Raw genomic sequence first — 17,776 nt, 5'->3', positions numbered from 1 at the left:
TAAAAAAAAAGTGAATATATTGTGCCTTGAAACTCGTGTGTGTGTTCTGTTGCGTGATTTGTGAGTGACAGGGTGAAGAGGTCTCCTGGTAGTGAGCAGAGAATGCAGCTGGAAGCGTCACCCTCTGTTCAACAACAATCTATTGACATCTATCATCGCTGTTTAACTACAGACACAAACAGAAGGGCTGGGCGATATGTCAATCCAACGATACAGTATGGAGTTAAGGCGCACTATATCAAACGTGACAACAATTGTTTCTTCTTTTTCGCTGAGGTCGACATAGAGTCAAGGCTACGGCTATACTGCTGCGTCATGAGGAGTTTGAACAATGACTACGGAGAGAAATGCGACTATAAGTACTAGTATTTCTGCCATATTCGGCCTTAATAGATACACAATACATACTTTTGAGTGCAATAATTATCGTCAGGCGCCTCAAAAAATACTCAAATTGTGTTTAATTGTGCTTCTGGCTTTTAATTGACTCTAAGAACTAGATGTACTGTAATTTTCTTGCTTTTGGGAAACAATTTCAGTGGCATAAAATGGCCCTTGATGCTTATTCAGTTTACTGCTTTATTTTTCAGCCTCGATATATTGCATTTAAAAGTTTGTTTTCGACTATTGCTACTTTTACTAGCCACTCATGCAAACACGGCGACTGCTATGTCTTGGTTGAACAACATGCAGAAAAGAGTTTTATTCTTCTGATCAATATGCTAAAACTGATTATTATTATAAAATCAGCAGTAGCTATATCGCCCAGCCCGATTGTACCCATTATTATAACCTAATCATCCTTACAAAGCAAACAAATACAAGGTAATTTCCTAAACATGTGACTTTTAGGACATGCAATCTTTTACTTCCTGTGTCCCGCGTCTGAAATACGGATCAAACGTAATGGTGCGTACCTAAGTTGACGGTGAGGCGCACCCTGCCCCCGTCCAGCTCCAGTCGGAGGGTGTCGGCCGAGTTCCGGGACGTCGTTGCCATGAGGATCCCGTAGGCGCGCTGGGACCTGAACCGCAGAGACACGTCCTCCGCCTCCGTGTGCATCGCTACGGGCAACTGCACCTTCATGAACTTACTGCCGTCGTAGGAAAGGATGGTGGCGTCTGGAAAAGAGAGAGAAAGGCGAGTTTAATTAGGGGCTCATATTTTAGACATAGAATCGAACTCATAAAGGCAACTTTAAGTTCTCAGTAAAATTGCACTCTGTGAATATATTATATTATAGTTTATATGACAGTTTTAGTGTACCTTACAGGATATTTTTTGGGTTTGTTTGTGTGGGGCCAGCTGGCTTATGGACTATTGTAGTTCTATTTACAGTATAAGCAGCTGTGCAATTCCTTGGTGTGGAAGTTTTTGCATTATTACGTCCTAATGCAATTATGTAAAATAAAAAAATAAAACATAAAATAAAATTGGCGACTGCTTAAGCCAAGTGTCTGTATTTTAGTTTAAGAAATAACTGATCTAATATATTTGTAATGATCAGATCACTTCATGTGAGTAGTTTATATTAAAGGGACTATACGGAGTTAAAATTATGTATTTTCCTCCCCCTACATGTTCTAACAATGTGTAGAATGAGCTCAGACCTGTTCACCGCAACTGCCTCTAAAATCCTGCACTGTCACTCAAAAACGTGTTACTTTGGGTCTGAAGTGCCGTCATGCACGAGCTTAATATAGAAGCTGCAGTTACACGTAAGACCTGAGGTGGCAGTAGTGAGTATAAAATGGCAAACTTGCATCTAGCCCCTTTAATGTAACCTAAAGCCTGTCATATACCCAAGGACATTAAGTGCAGAAACGTCATCCTTGTTAAATGTTTTCCCAAGATTACATCAATAGATATAATTGATCTGTAACATGACAATAACATATGACTTTATTGATCTTACAATGGAGAAGAGTCAATTAAATATTTCACTCAGAGAATGCCACTTTTAAGACTCTCTTGGTATCAGTAAATATCGGCAGACACTCAAACCCCAATATCGGCAGCAGTACCGGGAGCAAAAAAGCTAGATCGGTGCATCTCTAGTAAGCACGACTTGCTGGGTCACTTTTCAGGGTTACTTGCTCGAGAGAGTTTACAATATACAGGAGGACAAAACAAAATTCATTCCATTACTTGGGAGAAAAAAATCTGACATATCAAATTAGTGTTTTATCTGCGATTCTGTCATTTCTGTCTGCAGTGTATAAAAAACAGAGCCAACATATTTTTCCAGCAACTTCTAAACCCAAGACCATTTAAAAAAGGTTAAGAATCTGGAAATTTGATTATCACCGACAGGAAATACAGTATGTCTTGTCCGGCCCAGCCCCGGCCATCTGCCACTTCCACAAGTTACGCTGGTACAAGAGTCCGCTCTGCGCTCTCGTATGCAGACCAGATTGAACATTGATTGGGGTCCGCCATTTTCATTCCTGGAGCCACCGCTCACACTTTAAAATGACATTTCTCTTGAGCATGACGGCCTTGTGGGCAGAAACCGTTGTCAGCGCAGAGTGACAGGCTGACAGCAGCAGGCGAGAGCAGACAAAGCCCTTCTGAATCAGCGTTATATGACATGCATGTTGTTCACTTGTCCTTTGCCGCGTCATCTCTTGGAAAATCTCCCAGAAACTTTGAGAATTTAGTCCAATATTCACCTTTTGTCTCCTGCATAAACTCTTACCATCATTAGCCACAACTTCACAATATTTCCACTTATTTTAACTTAAACAAAGCCATTGGTGGAAGAAGTATAATTGCTGTACAACACTGGACTATAATTTATTTATTAATCATATACACATCTTTCTTACTTTTATCTACACATCTACATTCGCCAAACCCCATTTTCTCTTTCTCTCTGTCTGCAGTTCCAAGTGTAAAAATAGCCACGGATGGTTGGCTGGTCCGATTATACGGCTGAATCTAAATGCATAGCGATGAGTGTGTTCGCCGCCGCTCTGACATCCCGGACCCTGGAGTCATAAAGTAACAAGCTCAGGTGATCCCGCCTTTCATCATTTACATTCTCATCTACATATTTATAAAGTCCTTTTTGCCCGTACCTGCTACAGGGCTCGTCCACGGTGTTTACCTCCAGGGGCTTGCTGGTCAATTACATATAAGCCTGGCTATAAAAAGCTTATAATAAAGTACTTTTGGACGCCTGAGCATTGTTATTTTATGCTTTAAAACTTAAAAATGTGACAGAAGTTGGAGAGGTTTTCAAAGTTGACTGGTTTGTTTGAGTTGAGGATCTTTTCAATCTTGGTAATCAAGCAAGATTTAAGATCTCCTCCAAGAGAAGGGGCGGCATCTGCCATAGACCCGTGTCTCTGTAGGCCTGAGCCTCAGTTAAAGGGGATGTGTCAGGCAAAATCAATCTTCTTTATTAGAGCATTGTTCCTTGATCAAAAACGCCTTAAGCGAGACACTGCAGGTAAGAATGTTTTCACATAAAAATAAAAGATAAAAATTGCCAAAATGGCCTATATTTTCATTGAGGAAATCAAAATGACGGATAGAGCCAGGTTTAAATGCATGGTTTTGTTGAAATTTAACTTACAAGCACATTTATCAGAGAGGTTTTGGATATGTTGTTTAGTTTTTGAGAAGGAAAATGACCATATTTGGATTATAGCGTCATCTCAGTCGCCTTTAGTGCTACAACTGGACACCAAATATGTCAATATCTATGAAACAAGCCAGTGCAACACAATGTTTTAGTTATATCCCGGAAATCTCCAGCTCGCAAGCGGACAAAGCATCACAAACTAAGCATTGCAAAGGGTGAGGTTTTGTATTTTTATTTTTTACCCATGTTAAAGCAGTACAAAGTAACTCTTGCCCCTAGAGGCCATAAGCGCAACTGCAGGTGTCGTAGCAAGTTGCAATTTTTTAACTTATTAATTGTCCGTGAGAGTAAATACTATGCTGACAGAAAAGACAAAGGGAGAGAGGCATATTGTACATCCAATTACACAATGGACAAACATTTTTTCACTTAAACTTGGCTGTAAATGCTGTTTAAAGTGATCCTAGCCCACAGTTAGCTTTGCCCGTTAACCTGCTAGCTTTGTGATTCTATTAGTGTGTATTGGTGGCTCCGGTCCGGTGGCAGCCAAGTTGCAAGTGTTGTTTTCTGGCCAGAGACACCAGGGGGAGATGACAGACCCCCAAATCATACCATTAACACTTGTATTACCCCCAAAGGGCCTATGAAAAGGATTTATTAAGGCAAACAAGTTGCTTAGTACTGCTTTAAGTGAGAAAACTCGCTAAAAATCTCAACATTGACCACTGCATGAATGAAATATCGATGTTATTATCACCTGCCATCAATGCTGTGCCCAAAAGCAAGTTTATAACCCAGAATTATGCATGGTACGTCCCCTTTTAATACGTGTATAAATTCAAAATTCTCCAAGTGAGAGTGTAAAAGTGTTACTCGTCTAAATAGAAAACAAAAATAAATTGGCTAGTGTTGTTGCCAATCCCGTGTTACTGAACAGCTTTCCGTGTCGCCATCTTTATTATATTTATCTATGTGGCTCTATTAGTTGCCGGGGGAGACGATTCGAGCCAAGGAACAGGAAGTAAGGGAGGTTGCATGCATACAAATGAGCGAACGGCTGTTTTTTTTGTTTTTTTTTACCCCCCTTATTTTATTTAGTGTGAACCGAAACAGCATTTGGTTAAGGCGAGAAGAGGGAGAGAAAGCAGGGGCAGCAAAAGACAAAAACGCTCCTGGCTAAAAATGCAAATGCTCTCATTAAGTTGAGGAGGAAAAAAGGGAGGTGGTTGGCCTGGTATATTACAGATAACATAACTAACAGACACGTGCGCAGTTAGGCAGACAGAGAGAGAGAGACAGCTGACGACGTCTTCCTCACCTGAGGCTGGTCTCCTCAAAGATAGATTGTGACTAAAAAAAAAACACCAAGGCTCAGCTGGAGCGCAAACGTTTTAGTTCCTGGCAACGGTGCAAAGGACTGAGGGTGAATCAAAAGTTTTGTGGAAGAGAAGGAATGAAAAGGAAGAATGACCCAAAGCTACAAACACCACAGCAGACTGCCATTTTGTTTTTCAGTTGCTGCTAAAAACATCTCGGGCTTTCCCGGTTTACTTCGTGTCAGTGTGCTCATATTTGCACATATATTTGAAGAACGTTAAAATACATTGTTTTCGTGCCATAACAATATCTGGATTCTCGTACGCCGTTTCAAAGGCAGAAGAAAACATGGAAAGGTGTGCAATGAATTTGAATCAAATCGATGGTCAGTCTCAATTGTCGGCACAATACTTCTTTTGTTCCTGTCTGTGGCCAAACTCTCTCCATCGCACTGATTAGGATGTTTGCCAGTGACTATAATTTTCCAAATTTTCATTTTAGCACTGCTGTCCTTTTCAAATAAGTACTCGAGGAAAGATGGCGCCTTCTGCTAGTGCTCTGTAGTGTTCTGCTAGTGCTCTAAATGTAATAACATTGTACGTCCAGGGGTATTTTCTATACAAATACTTTATAACTAGGGCTGGGTACATTACATTATTTTTATACTGGTATTTTAGATGCCGATACCTGAACAATACTTTTTTCGATACCTACACGAACATATTAGGGTAGGTTTTTTTACACTACCCTTGACACATTGTACCTAACTAAATTTAGCACAATGTAATGAGCTCTGTAACAATGTGTAATAACTTGTACCTATGGGTCAGATACACAATGGAATAATATGTATTGTAGTTTGTAGGTACTTAACGTAATAAAATATAACTCTAACCTTAACCTTAAGAGTCTCGTGTCCTATTACATTATGTACCTACAAAGTACTAATACAAGTTATTCCACTCTGTATCTAACCCAAGTTATTACAGATTGTTACAGAGTAGATTACATTATACTAAATTTAGTTAGGTACAATGTATTAAGGTAGTATAAAATAAAGTGATACCAATGTTAGTCATCTAGAACCAACAGAACAATTATTCCATATAATTGATCTTGTGTTAAAAAAAAAAAATGTTGCGCTTAGTAGGAGCAGACTTTGAGATCTTGCAGAGCCTTTTTCCACCAACCAGCCTCAATGGACACGGACAGCATTTAACTCAAGCACTTAGTTTGAACAATAGAGCTTACAAAAGCCTATAATGCTACAGGTAGAACACGAGGCAGTGTGATGTACACGAGGAAATGAATGTAAGGTTGAGAAGAGCAGTGATCTGTGCTGCTTGTTATAAACCACACCTCAGTCGAGCTCTTCTTTTTGTACATGTCGCCTGTAGCGAGATGACACCTGTCTAACGACACGTTTGGAGCAGGGCTGTCCTCACACCAGGCACAAGATCTGACCCTAGTTCTTTAAAATGTGTATCACTTATTTGAGCTGAAACAACTAACTCCTTTAATGCCGTCACTGGACTAACTTGGTCTCTAAAGATATAATGTTTTTCTCTGTACCTGCTTTTGATATTTTCATTTTTCGATACCGGGTATTGTTTAATGATACCCAGCCTTAATAAAAACAAATTAAACTACAAAACAACACCAACACCATCTAAAGTAGTCGTCATAGCCATAATAAAGCATTTAAAATACTTTTAAACTGCAATACCACTTCTACTTCTCACTCAATGGCAACTCACACTACCTTTCTTTGTTCCCACTCCGGTCTGTTTCTCACTGAAGGCATGACTAAGCTGTACGTCAGGGGACCTAGACATCCAAACGGCAGCATCTTTTTATCAGTATGATGCAATGCGGTGTCATGGTATAGTAATGGGGGCTACGCCGGGTGCCTCTGCTGAAAAATACAGGCCGCTCGCAAGACCTGGCACTTTGGGCAGAGGCGGGTTTGTAAAGTCAGAAACACCGAGGGATATTTGAATCGAAATTTATTGCGTTCATCTTGTTCATGGGGCAATAAAGTTTTTATTGGTTGTACCTTTAAGTTATGATTTATTTCCTTTAAAAAGAGCCCTTCCTAAAACAAGCGCGGCCCGTTTTATATTAGATAAGAGTGAGGAGAGAGCGCAGAGAGATTTACGGCTAATAAAGACAGGGAAATATTACTTTTTGAATGGATAAGGTGTGAAGACTGTGGCTTTATACAGCTATCAGGAGACACTAAGGGGGTAGAAAATACAACACTGTGTTATACAGTTGCTGAACAAGTATCCCCATGAGCTGAAATCGGAGAATATAGGACTTTTCTTTCTCTATATGCAAAATGTAGGCTTCAGGTGGAATAAATAGTTCACATATAGGATTGTTATCCAGCTACACAAAAGGTAGCTAGACAAAACACCATCCTAGAGTGTGGATCTCTATCTGCAGGCACAGAGCAAAGAGAAGCCATTTGGAATCAACGGCGTGCAAACTTGCCAAGTTGTAGCGCAGGTAATTTGAGCACTGCAATGACAAGAACCATAGAATCAATCACAGAGATTCTACACAGAGAAGTATACATGTGAAAATTATTAAGTGTGTTCAAAACCCAGAGGATTTGAGATGCAAAAGATTGCCACGGTTAGTTTCTTCAAACAGCTATGCCGCACCTATTTGCACACGGCATTGACCCGGGCGAGCCCTATACGTCTCCGGTGCGTACGTGCCTATAGATAATCAATTAGCTTATTAGTTTACTGAAAGCGCAGGTGAGGCTTGAAGGTCCCTGTGCGTCTGTGCCTGACGAAAACACATCGCTTTTGGTGCAAAGCAGGTGTCGATGGGGGCTATACATTTTGCAGCATGTGAGCCTCCGGATTACTGTGATAACAACATTTCACAGCCAACTCTGCTCTGTCTGTGGAGAAACACTTCGGTTTACAATCTGAATAAGGACTTCCTGTATGTAAAAATGACTCATGATGAAAAACTAACAATTTTAATCATAAGAAGAAGAACAAAGTGTTTCTCCACCTCGTCTTTGTTGTGTGTCTGTAAGTATCATTTTGTTATTGTTTCACACCGTTACAAACACATGCGACTGCCATGTAATTCTCACAACTGTTCATGGAAACCCACCCACAAACCGGGAGAATATGCAACAAAAAAAAAAGGGTCACAAGCTCTAATATTTCATTGGGCTGCCTTTAGCCTTGATTACTCGCGCTGTTTCAAAAAGCTTCAACAATGTCAAAAAATTCAGTGTTGCATTATTGTTTTACCCAGGATCTTCCCCTCTCCAGCACATCCCAAAGATCCTCAATGGGGATAAGATCTGGATTCTGTGGTGGTGTGTGGTCTCTTTCAATGTGAGCCTGAATAATCCTGGTATTGTCATCATGGAATATGCCCGTGCGATCAGGGAAGAAGAAATCCATAGTGTTGCAGAGCCTAGACCTGACCGACTGTAGTAACCCCAGATCAGAACAGTAAGTTGAATACAGGTGGGTCAGGCAGTGCCAGATGGCAGTACCATATGTCGTTTAACAATTAGTTGTTCATATATTTGTATATTTGTATATAGTAATTTAAAGGGGGTACAATGTTAAAATTCTGTATTTTCCATTTCCTACATGCTCCAGTAATGTCCTAATGTGTAGAATGAGCCCAGACCTGTTCACCACAGCTGTCGCTAAAAGCTGCACTGTCACTCAAAAAAGGGGCCGAAATACCAACTATCTTCACCGTCATGCACAAGCTTAACTTAGAGACTGCAGTTGTGCGTAAGACCTGAGGTGGCAGTGATGAGTAAAAGACAAATGACAATTTCCATCTAGTCCCTTTAAAGTAATGTTTGTAATGTAATTTTACAAACAGTAATCTGTCAAACGAGCGACAAACTGAAGCCACTGTCATGGGTTAATGTGAACTCCATTCAAACTAGGGCTGCAACAAACAATTATTGTGGTAATCGATTAATCTACCGATTTTTTTCTACGATTATTCAATTAGCTTAAATTGAATTTGAATTGAGGACATGTTGATGGAGTAAACTTAAAGTGACCGTTTGTAGGAGACTCTTTGCGCTAATTCTGATTTCTGAGTGGATGAGATATTGGACGGATATTTATGAAATTTACAATGTACAAAACACTACAGACCCTAACTTTAAAAACAAAGTAGGTTTTCATCAAAAATACATAATTGTCATGTCATTTTTGCTCTGTGTTAACAAGAAAACGATTAATCGATTACTAAAACAGTTGTCGACTATTTCAATAATTGATTCGTTGTTTCAGCCCTAATTCAAACCAATGTCCTTCTTCCAAAACGTCCTTCGTAATTTCCTGGACAGCATTCCCTCATTGTACGGGACAGTTTTCCAACATTTAGCATATGAACTGTAGTGGTGAGACAAGCTGGATATGTGCCATCGTTTTATTTCATATCAATTGTTGTTGACCCAAGCACCTGGTTCGAAAAGGAATCAGTCCAAAGCATTTCACCCTCTTTTCAAACACAGATAAATAAGTTGGGTGGCCATAAGCCCATGGTTGTAGATTGCCAATGCTGTTTAGAAATGTGTTTAACATCTGCAGCAGCTGAAGGCAAATGCACTGGGCTGGAACCACCGTGACGTGAGGTGCAGGCGAAGAAAACCCTATGAATTCAAGAGCGGTAATGGGACCGAAGAGTTTGAGATTGGCAGAGGAGGGGGGAGCAGATAGGGCCAGTGTGAAAGAGGCATTTGAGATGGAGCCAGACAAGAGCGAGAAAGGAAATGTTGTTTGTGGCACTGACGCGTCTCCAGCGATGATTGTACTATCAGAGAACAGCGACACGCACCGCTCACAAAGATATGAATGTGTTGTCAACGGATACGAGGAGTGTGCTTAGGGTAAAGATGACGAGCGTGAGGGACAGGAGAATGCAGTGAATGCACTTCAGAAATCGTATTGTGAGTAATGGACGATCCTATAACTAAGGATGACGAAAAAGAGCACAACAAAATATTTACAATAGAAAATATATAGTATTATAAAAAATAGTGTATGGCGATTCTAGTATGGCAACTCTATTTTTGGCCAAATGTTTTAGGTCCTGTTTCATGTCTTGTGAAACATAGAAGTGCATTATTTGTCACTGTGCAACTGTACAATTGTGTTCAGGTGTTAGTCCTGAGCCGCTGCGACTGAGTGTGGGTAAACCTGACTAGCATGTTTTTGGAGGTAGGGGAAACCGTAGCACCCGGGAGGAAACCTGGCTGGCTGCCTTCGGTCCTCCTCTGATCGTCTGAAACGGTGCAGCGCCTCCTGGGTTTGTCCCTGTCTCAGGGCGTGGTGTCCCACACTGGTCAGCTCCTCCACCTCCTCATTCATCTTCCTCCTGCGCAGCTCCCTCCACTCCACAACAGTCTTTCACCATCTTCACCTCATTTGTCCCTTCCCTGTTTCCTGCAGCGCCTCTTGTGACGCCTGTGTGCTGCAGGTGTCGGGGGCTCTTGGTGCCTCTTCAGTGTTTCAGAAGTTGTCCGTCTCAAATGCGTTTAGCTCATAAGCTAGCTGTTTGTTTACGTCTAAAAAGCTGCTTTCTTCAGGACCATAACGGACTCTCTGCAGTAAAATAATCCGCCGAACCCCACACAAACACAGGAAAGACGTACAAAAGGGTCCAGCAAAACAAGCGTGGAACACAGAAACCACAAATGCGGCTAGCAAAAAACGCAGCTGTACCAAGACAGGAGAAGTGGCTGCTTGTTTACGCGTCACCATAAGTCATGGTTTTAACAAATCCATTGCAATATGGCTGCTCTGTATCAAAAAAATTGCGATAATGCAATAATGATGATAGTGCAGCCCTAGTTTGCATCAAACGCGGAACTTGTGGTGCTCCATTTTCTTTTAGAGCATGACTTCATTTTTACTTGCTCATATCCATTACTTACTCTCCCTCCCTCCCTCCCTCTCCCTGTGCCTGTGTTCCCGTGTGCACTGAGGGGTCACTAACTGGTGGTTGGGTGGATTTGAAGGAAGCACAGATGGAGGAGCAGATGGAGTTGGTGATTGGATGAGTTTGCTCCTTCTACCTGCCGTTTTTCTCTCTCCCCCACACACACACACACAGACGCACACACACACACACACACGCACACAATGCTTACTCCGGCTTTGTTTCCCCCCGTGAACAAAGATGGCGGATGCACTCGGGCTCCAACAAGATGAATTTCTGTTCGCGCTCATGCATTTCTTTAACACATTCCTGGTCTCTAGTCGCATGTTCGATTTGGCTGTCGTATTTTTCCCCCCGCTAAGCCCAATCATTGCCCGCTCCTGAGAAACTATGAATATTTCAACGGCTACTACTATCACTCCCAGGTACTTATTGCAGCACTACGAAGTATTATCGCAACTGCAGTGCAAGAATAACCCTTTTTCTCCCTCTCAGCCTTTTTGTCATTTTCAAACACCAGATTATTCTCCTATTACTCCATTAATATCTCCCATTTCTCCTTCAACTGCTCCTCTCCCAGTTCCCCTAAGTGCCCTCGTCGTTGCGTCCTTGGGCAAGACACTTCACCCAGAGTCTGTGGAGTATGAGTGTGAATGGGAGAGTGGTTCGTTGAGGTTGATGATGCCTGATGAAGGAGGAAAAGCGCTATATTAATTGCTACTACGAAACTGAATTATTCTACTGTTAAACAACTACTTTACGCACAACCACCGCAACTATTATGACTTTCAGAAACCCCACTCTGTTTTGTGTTCTCTCATTCTCTCTCACCTCCGATGTTGTGACTCATACACTCCAGGGAAAGTTCCACAAAGGTGTTTTTTTTATACTCGGGCTACGAATATCATTGTCAAAGTTATTTACTCCCAGCTACAAGTTGTGATGTTATTGCTTCCAATTTTGTGTTAGATTTTTTTACACCAGAAAGCTTTCACTCCAGATTTTTTTTCTCTCACTCATCAGCTTCGGCAAATTCAAGGACTATTTAGAAATCACTCAAGTTTCCATTGACATTTCTAATACGCCAATTGAATACAAGGTACAGATGAGAGAGTTTATGAAGCGATCTGAACATAGAGATGAGACACACTGCTTGAAAGCCATAGATTCAGCACTTTCATTATGTCTTCTTGTTTTAATTAACGGATAAGACATTAGGTGCCGCCGCTGAAGCTAATGTCTTTCTTGAAGAACCTTGAGAACACTTGAAAGCCAAATACCTACAAGTACAGCTGAACAATTATGCTAAAGATCATTAGGCTATTGCGGGTTAGGGTATAGGGTTAGGGTTAGGTTTGGGGTTGGGGTTAGGGTTGTGGTTTAGGTTTAGGTTTAGGTTTGGGGAATATCCCGATGACCTCCCTGTTCATTCCTTAGTGAATTGAACAGTTAAGGGTTAGGGTTTAGAGTTAGGGTTAGGGTTTTTTCCTGACTAAAATTAGACTAAGACTAAATTAAAAGTTGTTTATGAAACGAAAACCGTGATTAAAATGTCCAGATATTTTCATTAACTAAATAAAAATGAACAGAAGACAATAAATCCTCCAAACTTCCAATGAAGGTTTCAAAGTGTCTCATATCATTTAAGTTCACTGCCAAAGAAACAGATCTGTGCTTTGTCTATGAGTAAAAAAGGACAGTAAGTAAAGTGAACAAACGAGATGCAATTGAAAACTAGACTAAAATGGGAGAGAATTATTTATTTAAATCTAAACACTGAATTAAAATACGCTGTCAAATGTAGTTTTCCTCACCATTATACCCAAGCAACAAATACGATCAGCATCTGTTCTCTTGACCTAGAAAACCACCACAAAACACTTTTTTTGCATAGCTCTCCATTTGGCTTTGTCTAGATGATTTTCAGGGGAGACACTGCAGATGAATAGGGAAACTTTTTAAATAATGTAGAGAAATACATTTGAATCTTTGGCTGTAGATTTCTGGCATAAATATGAGGGAAAAAGGGTATAGTAAGTTTTTTGTCATTTTAAGCTTTCTTTTTTCCTATAAAAATCTGAATAATCCGTAAGAGCTTGGTTTAAATTTATGGTTTTGTTTTTTTTGACATATTAATTACAACAACTTTTTCAGAGGGGATTTTGGATATCTTCTTTAGTTAGTTTTTCACGGGAAAAATCTGTAAAGATAGAAATTTTGCCTTGTTTTTTGAAATTCAAAACTCAATAAATCAGGTTAGGAATAAGGTATTAAAAAGTCCCTCAAAACAAACCTTCAGAGTAATATTAAGCACACCTTAATCTACAGCGATACCAATGTGTTTTAAGCCAGTATCTTGTTGACTTGCCGAGGGTCTTATTGTGCATGTTTTAGGCAGAGAGGGGAAACAGGAATGCCAAGTGGAAACTTCACACAGACACGTGTTAAAAGGCACCAGGAGAACATACAAAAAGTCGCCGCCACGTACCTCTCTCGCAGGAGCGTCCCAGGTAGCCCGTGCCGGAGCAGTCGCACACGTAGCGGTTCCAGCCCTCCCTGCAGACGCCGTTGTGCTGGCAGGGGTTACTCAGGCACTGTTTCGGGGGCTCTCGGGAGCAGGACGGCTTCACCCCCACCGCCCTCTGCGCCTCGGCCAGTCTACGGATGTCCTTGCTCTGCCCGTCCACAAACAGGTCCCGGACGCAGCCCACGTAGCCGTAGTTCAGGAGGGCGGTCCACACCTGTAAGAGGAAGGGGAGATGGTTAAGGTTAATGTAGACACCTTTCTTTACAAGATTAAAGAACTGCTCCATTTTATCTGGATTTTCAATGTAAACCTATTTCCCTTCCTCTATAAATGTGTTGAAAGATAATTACATAGTCTTTCAGCTTGTCATCGCTTGAGTTCACCCCTTTGTCTGAAATACAGTCCAGGTCTGAAGGTTCAGTTTTAAATAGTTTGTTTCAGATGCTGCACGGACATTTTAAGCAATTTTTAAGCAGGAAAAAAAAAAAGACGTCTCTTCAAATTCAACCGGTGAAAACCAAACAATGCATAATTAGGTGTTCTCCCGTCACAAAGAAAGACAATCAAAGATAATTGGATCAGTGCTACGGACATCGAGGCAAATGTTTCTGTGAACGCAACGATGTAAAAAAAAAAAGGACAATGCAATCAGCTCTATTATAGGGGGACGAATGAAGCCGGCACGAATGATCTCAAATGTACCTAATGTGTCATATTGTATTAGCTGTATTGTTTCTTTTACATTTATTTTTTTGTCTTTGGTCGAGCAAACAAGCAAATTAAACACATATTTCTGCAGTAAAGATGGTTTGCTCCGTCCAGTACGGCGATATACACGATTTTTCAGACGCTGCTTTTAGAGAGTCAATGTAGTGTGAAGAGGCCTAATAAAAAACTACGGCTTTGGATAAAACGGCTGGCCACGCAACACAACAAGCCACTGAAAAATCTCAATTAATTGACCGTTATTTATCCAGGATTGTCCCGTTGAGATGCAGAATCTCTTTTTCAGCGTTACCTAGAAGCAGCGGTTCCCAAACGTTTTCTGGTCGAATACCCCCTATTTTGACACCATTGGAATGTGAATATAGCACTCGTAATGAAATAACCATCCATTGTTTTAAAGGGAATGGATGGAAGTTGTATTTTTATACTCACTACTGCCACCTCAGGTCTTAAGCGTAACTGCAGTTTCTATATTAAGCTTGTGCATGACTTTTTGAGTGACAGTGCAGAAATAGGAATAGGTAATAGGAATAGGTCTGGGCTCATTCTACACATTAGGACATGGCTGAAACATGGAACATCTTTAAACGTCTAGTGCCTTTAAAATGGAGCAAGTTTTCCATATTTAAACAATTTGGTCTTGTCTGGACTATTGAAAATATTTTAACCAATTTGAGTGTTTTGCTTTGGATCAGGATTCAGCTACTTTTTGTCACTCATTCTGAACATCAGGCTGGGCCCTCCGGTTCCCCCTCACTGTTAAACCGCTGGTAGCTACAGATGCGAATGCGGCTTAACCTCTTACCCCCACCTGAAATCTAAAAGCTTCTCGACTGGAGAGCAACAGTGTAGCGCCTCATTTGAAGGTTAAAGGAACAGGCCACCGTTTTTCCATACTGAGATATGTTCTTACCTGAGCTTAGACGAGTTGATGCGTACCTGTCTGGTCTTTGTGCGTGCGCTCAATCACGCAAAACGACCAAAGATGTTGTTAGCATTTGGCCTCTCCCTGCATATTCCTATAGCTCCAAACGGGGGTGAAGTAAGAAGCGACCAAGCTTTTCCACAGGCATGCACAAAGACCAGACCAGGTATGTCTAAAAACGGTGGCCTGTTCCTTTAAGATCTCCAAAAGTGATGTTTTTTGTTGCTTTTTCATTGCTTTTTGTCATTGCTTTTTTTGTCATGTTTTCGCCACGTTTTGTCACTTTCTTGTCATATTTCTTGTCATATTTCTGTTGCTTTTCCGGCACGGGTTAGTCGCTCTTTTGTCACTTGTTTTGTCATTTTTTTGTCACTTTTTGTAGCGTTTTAGTTTCTCTTTGTTGTCGCTTTTTCATCACTTTTTTTCATTGCTTTTGTCATGTTTTCATCATGTTTTTGTCACTTCTCTGTTGCATTCTCATCCCAGGTTTGTCACACTTTTGTTGCTTCTTCATCCTTGTTTCCGTCGCCATTTGGGGCGACAGTGGCGCAGATGGTAGAGCGGGTCGTCTCATGATCGGAAGGTCGGGGGTTCGAATCCCACCTCCTTCAGGCCCAAGGACACATTGTCGTTGTGTCCTTGGGCAAGACACTTCACCGACATTGCCCCCAGTGTCTGCGTACATTGGTGTATGAATGAGAGTATGAATGGGTGAGTGGATCCTTGCTGTAAAGCGATTTGAGTGCCTAATGTAGATGGAAAAGCGCTATACAGGTTGAGACCATTTACCATTTACCATTTTGATGCTTGAGCTTTCAAATTTGGGTAAAGCCAAACTGGAGACAAAAAGCTCGGTTCAGGTGGGGGTTAAAAGGCTAAACCGCTGGTAGCTACAAATGCCAATGCGGTTTCAGCTCTCGAAGATCATTTATACTGTGTGGTTTTCTAGTTTAGTGACAAAGCACAAACCTCAGTGGGGAAGATGAGTCCAGCTCGGTCCTCTGGAAGTCCACCCAGGTACAGCATGTCGTCCAAGTCCAGGATCTCGCTGTCTCCTGGGGCTGTGTAGGCCGTCCGCACGCTGTTCACCGAGATCGTCCCTGCATTGCAACACAAGACACAACATCTTCAGCAACAGAATAGACGCTTCATTTAAGGCTTCCCCACATGAATATTTACCAGCTGCTTTTAAGCAAATGCGGATCTCGAGTACCCTCCACCGCCTTCATTTACTGAACTTTATTCTCATTTTAAACAATAGCCGCCTTTATTGCTGTTGCGTCTTTGGCTACACTCCCCACACACATAAGAGCTTTACTCCTGAGTCATGCCTTACTCATCAGTTTATGCTAATTCAAATTCAGATTCATTTCCCCCACTCGTTCAAGGCAAAAGTACGGCCCCCTTGTACATCCGCAAGACAATACAACAAGCGCACACAATAGGCAGATCTAAAGCTTACAGTATGCCTCATCGGTGAGTCATCTAATTTATGCTGAGTGACGGAAAACTCTGGGCAGCATCTACTTAGTCATTAGCTACAGGTGAACAACGTAAGCCTTTTCATGGATTATATTCTCCTTCCCTCGCTCCCCCTCAAATGTGGCTACTGGCGTTTCGGAGGCATTTTTCCATCTTGCTGCTCTGCGAAGGAAGGGTGAACTGCGCTTCAAAGTGGGAGCTGGACAGGAAGTAAGGACAGTGCTTCCTGGATGTGGGAGGAGCCCTGGGGAATTTGGAGGAGCAATTTATGAGCGAGGCGCCATGGGTCTTGGAAAAGCTGCCAAGTATTCCTCGAACATGGCGAAAAACACAACTCCAGTTTAACTAGGGATTCACCGATCCGATACCGGTATTGGATATCGAAGCCGATACTGAAAAAAATACAATATCGGGTATTATAGGCAACCAATATGTAACCGAAGCCAGTTTTGGCTCTCAACACCTTAAAAACCCAACTTTAACCAACTAAATCTAAGTGAATATGGGCATGTTGTACCTCATTTTAAAGCTAAGAACCTGGATCAACCGCTCAGTTAGTTTTAACATCCACAAATGTATTATTGATCGCCGCGCAAAATACCGTGGATAGCAATAGCATGCTAAAGCAAGCAGGAGCATGCTAATGCTAACGGCAACTAATCAAAGCTGGGTTAGAAACTATGATAGAACTACTAGTAGTAGCCTAATAAAATAAAATCTGTGTTCTGGTTTAGTTTATAAAATGCTGATGAAGAATAACTGACCTAACACATTTGTAATGATCAGATCACTTAATGTGAGCTGTTTATATTAATATAAAATAGCCTGTCCCAAGGTTAGTGTTGACAAGTCAGTGATCCCTGTTAAACGTTTTTTTTCTCCATTAGTTTATTAATAATTATTAAAGGGACTATACAGAGTTTAAAAATGTTAACAAAAAGTATTTCCCTCCCGATACATGTTCCTGCAATGTCCTAATGTGTAGAATGAGCTCAGACCTATTCACCACAACTGACTCTAAAATCCTGCACTGTCACTCAAAAAGCCGTCATGCACAAGCTTAATATAGAAGCTGCAGTTACGCGTAAGACCTGAGGTGGCAGTAGTGAAATAAATAAAATAAAATAACCAACATGTATGGAGTTCCTTTAATTGACCTTGAGTGACATCATGACGATAAAAGATAAGACTTTTTTGATCTCACACTGGAGAAAAGAGGATCATTCACCTTTTCACTCAGAGAAAACCACTTTTAAGAAAA

The 17,776-nt window shown here is 41.2% G+C and overlaps 1 protein-coding gene across 9 annotated transcripts in view; it reads right to left on the bottom strand.

Annotated features, from left to right (window-relative positions):
* The window catches only part of nrxn1a (neurexin 1a), a 159,952-nt gene that overhangs the window by 66,230 nt on the left and 75,946 nt on the right, over window positions 1–17,776 (bottom strand). For all 9 annotated transcript variants that reach the window (XM_079577098.1, XM_079577095.1, XM_079577097.1 and 6 more), the window contains 3 exons: window positions 16,003–16,133; window positions 13,344–13,596; window positions 918–1,121 (listed from right to left, as the gene is read on the bottom strand). In XM_079577098.1, the coding sequence (XP_079433224.1) occupies window positions 918–1,121; window positions 13,344–13,596; window positions 16,003–16,133 (588 nt within the window). The remainder of the gene's footprint in view (window positions 1–917; window positions 1,122–13,343; window positions 13,597–16,002; window positions 16,134–17,776) is intronic.

This window comes from Gobius niger (assembly GCF_951799975.1).
Source record: "Gobius niger genome assembly, chromosome: 19".
NCBI lineage: Eukaryota > Metazoa > Chordata > Actinopteri > Gobiiformes > Gobiidae > Gobius > Gobius niger.
Note: the sequence above shows the minus strand (reverse complement) of the source record. Positions and strands in the feature narration are given on the sequence as shown.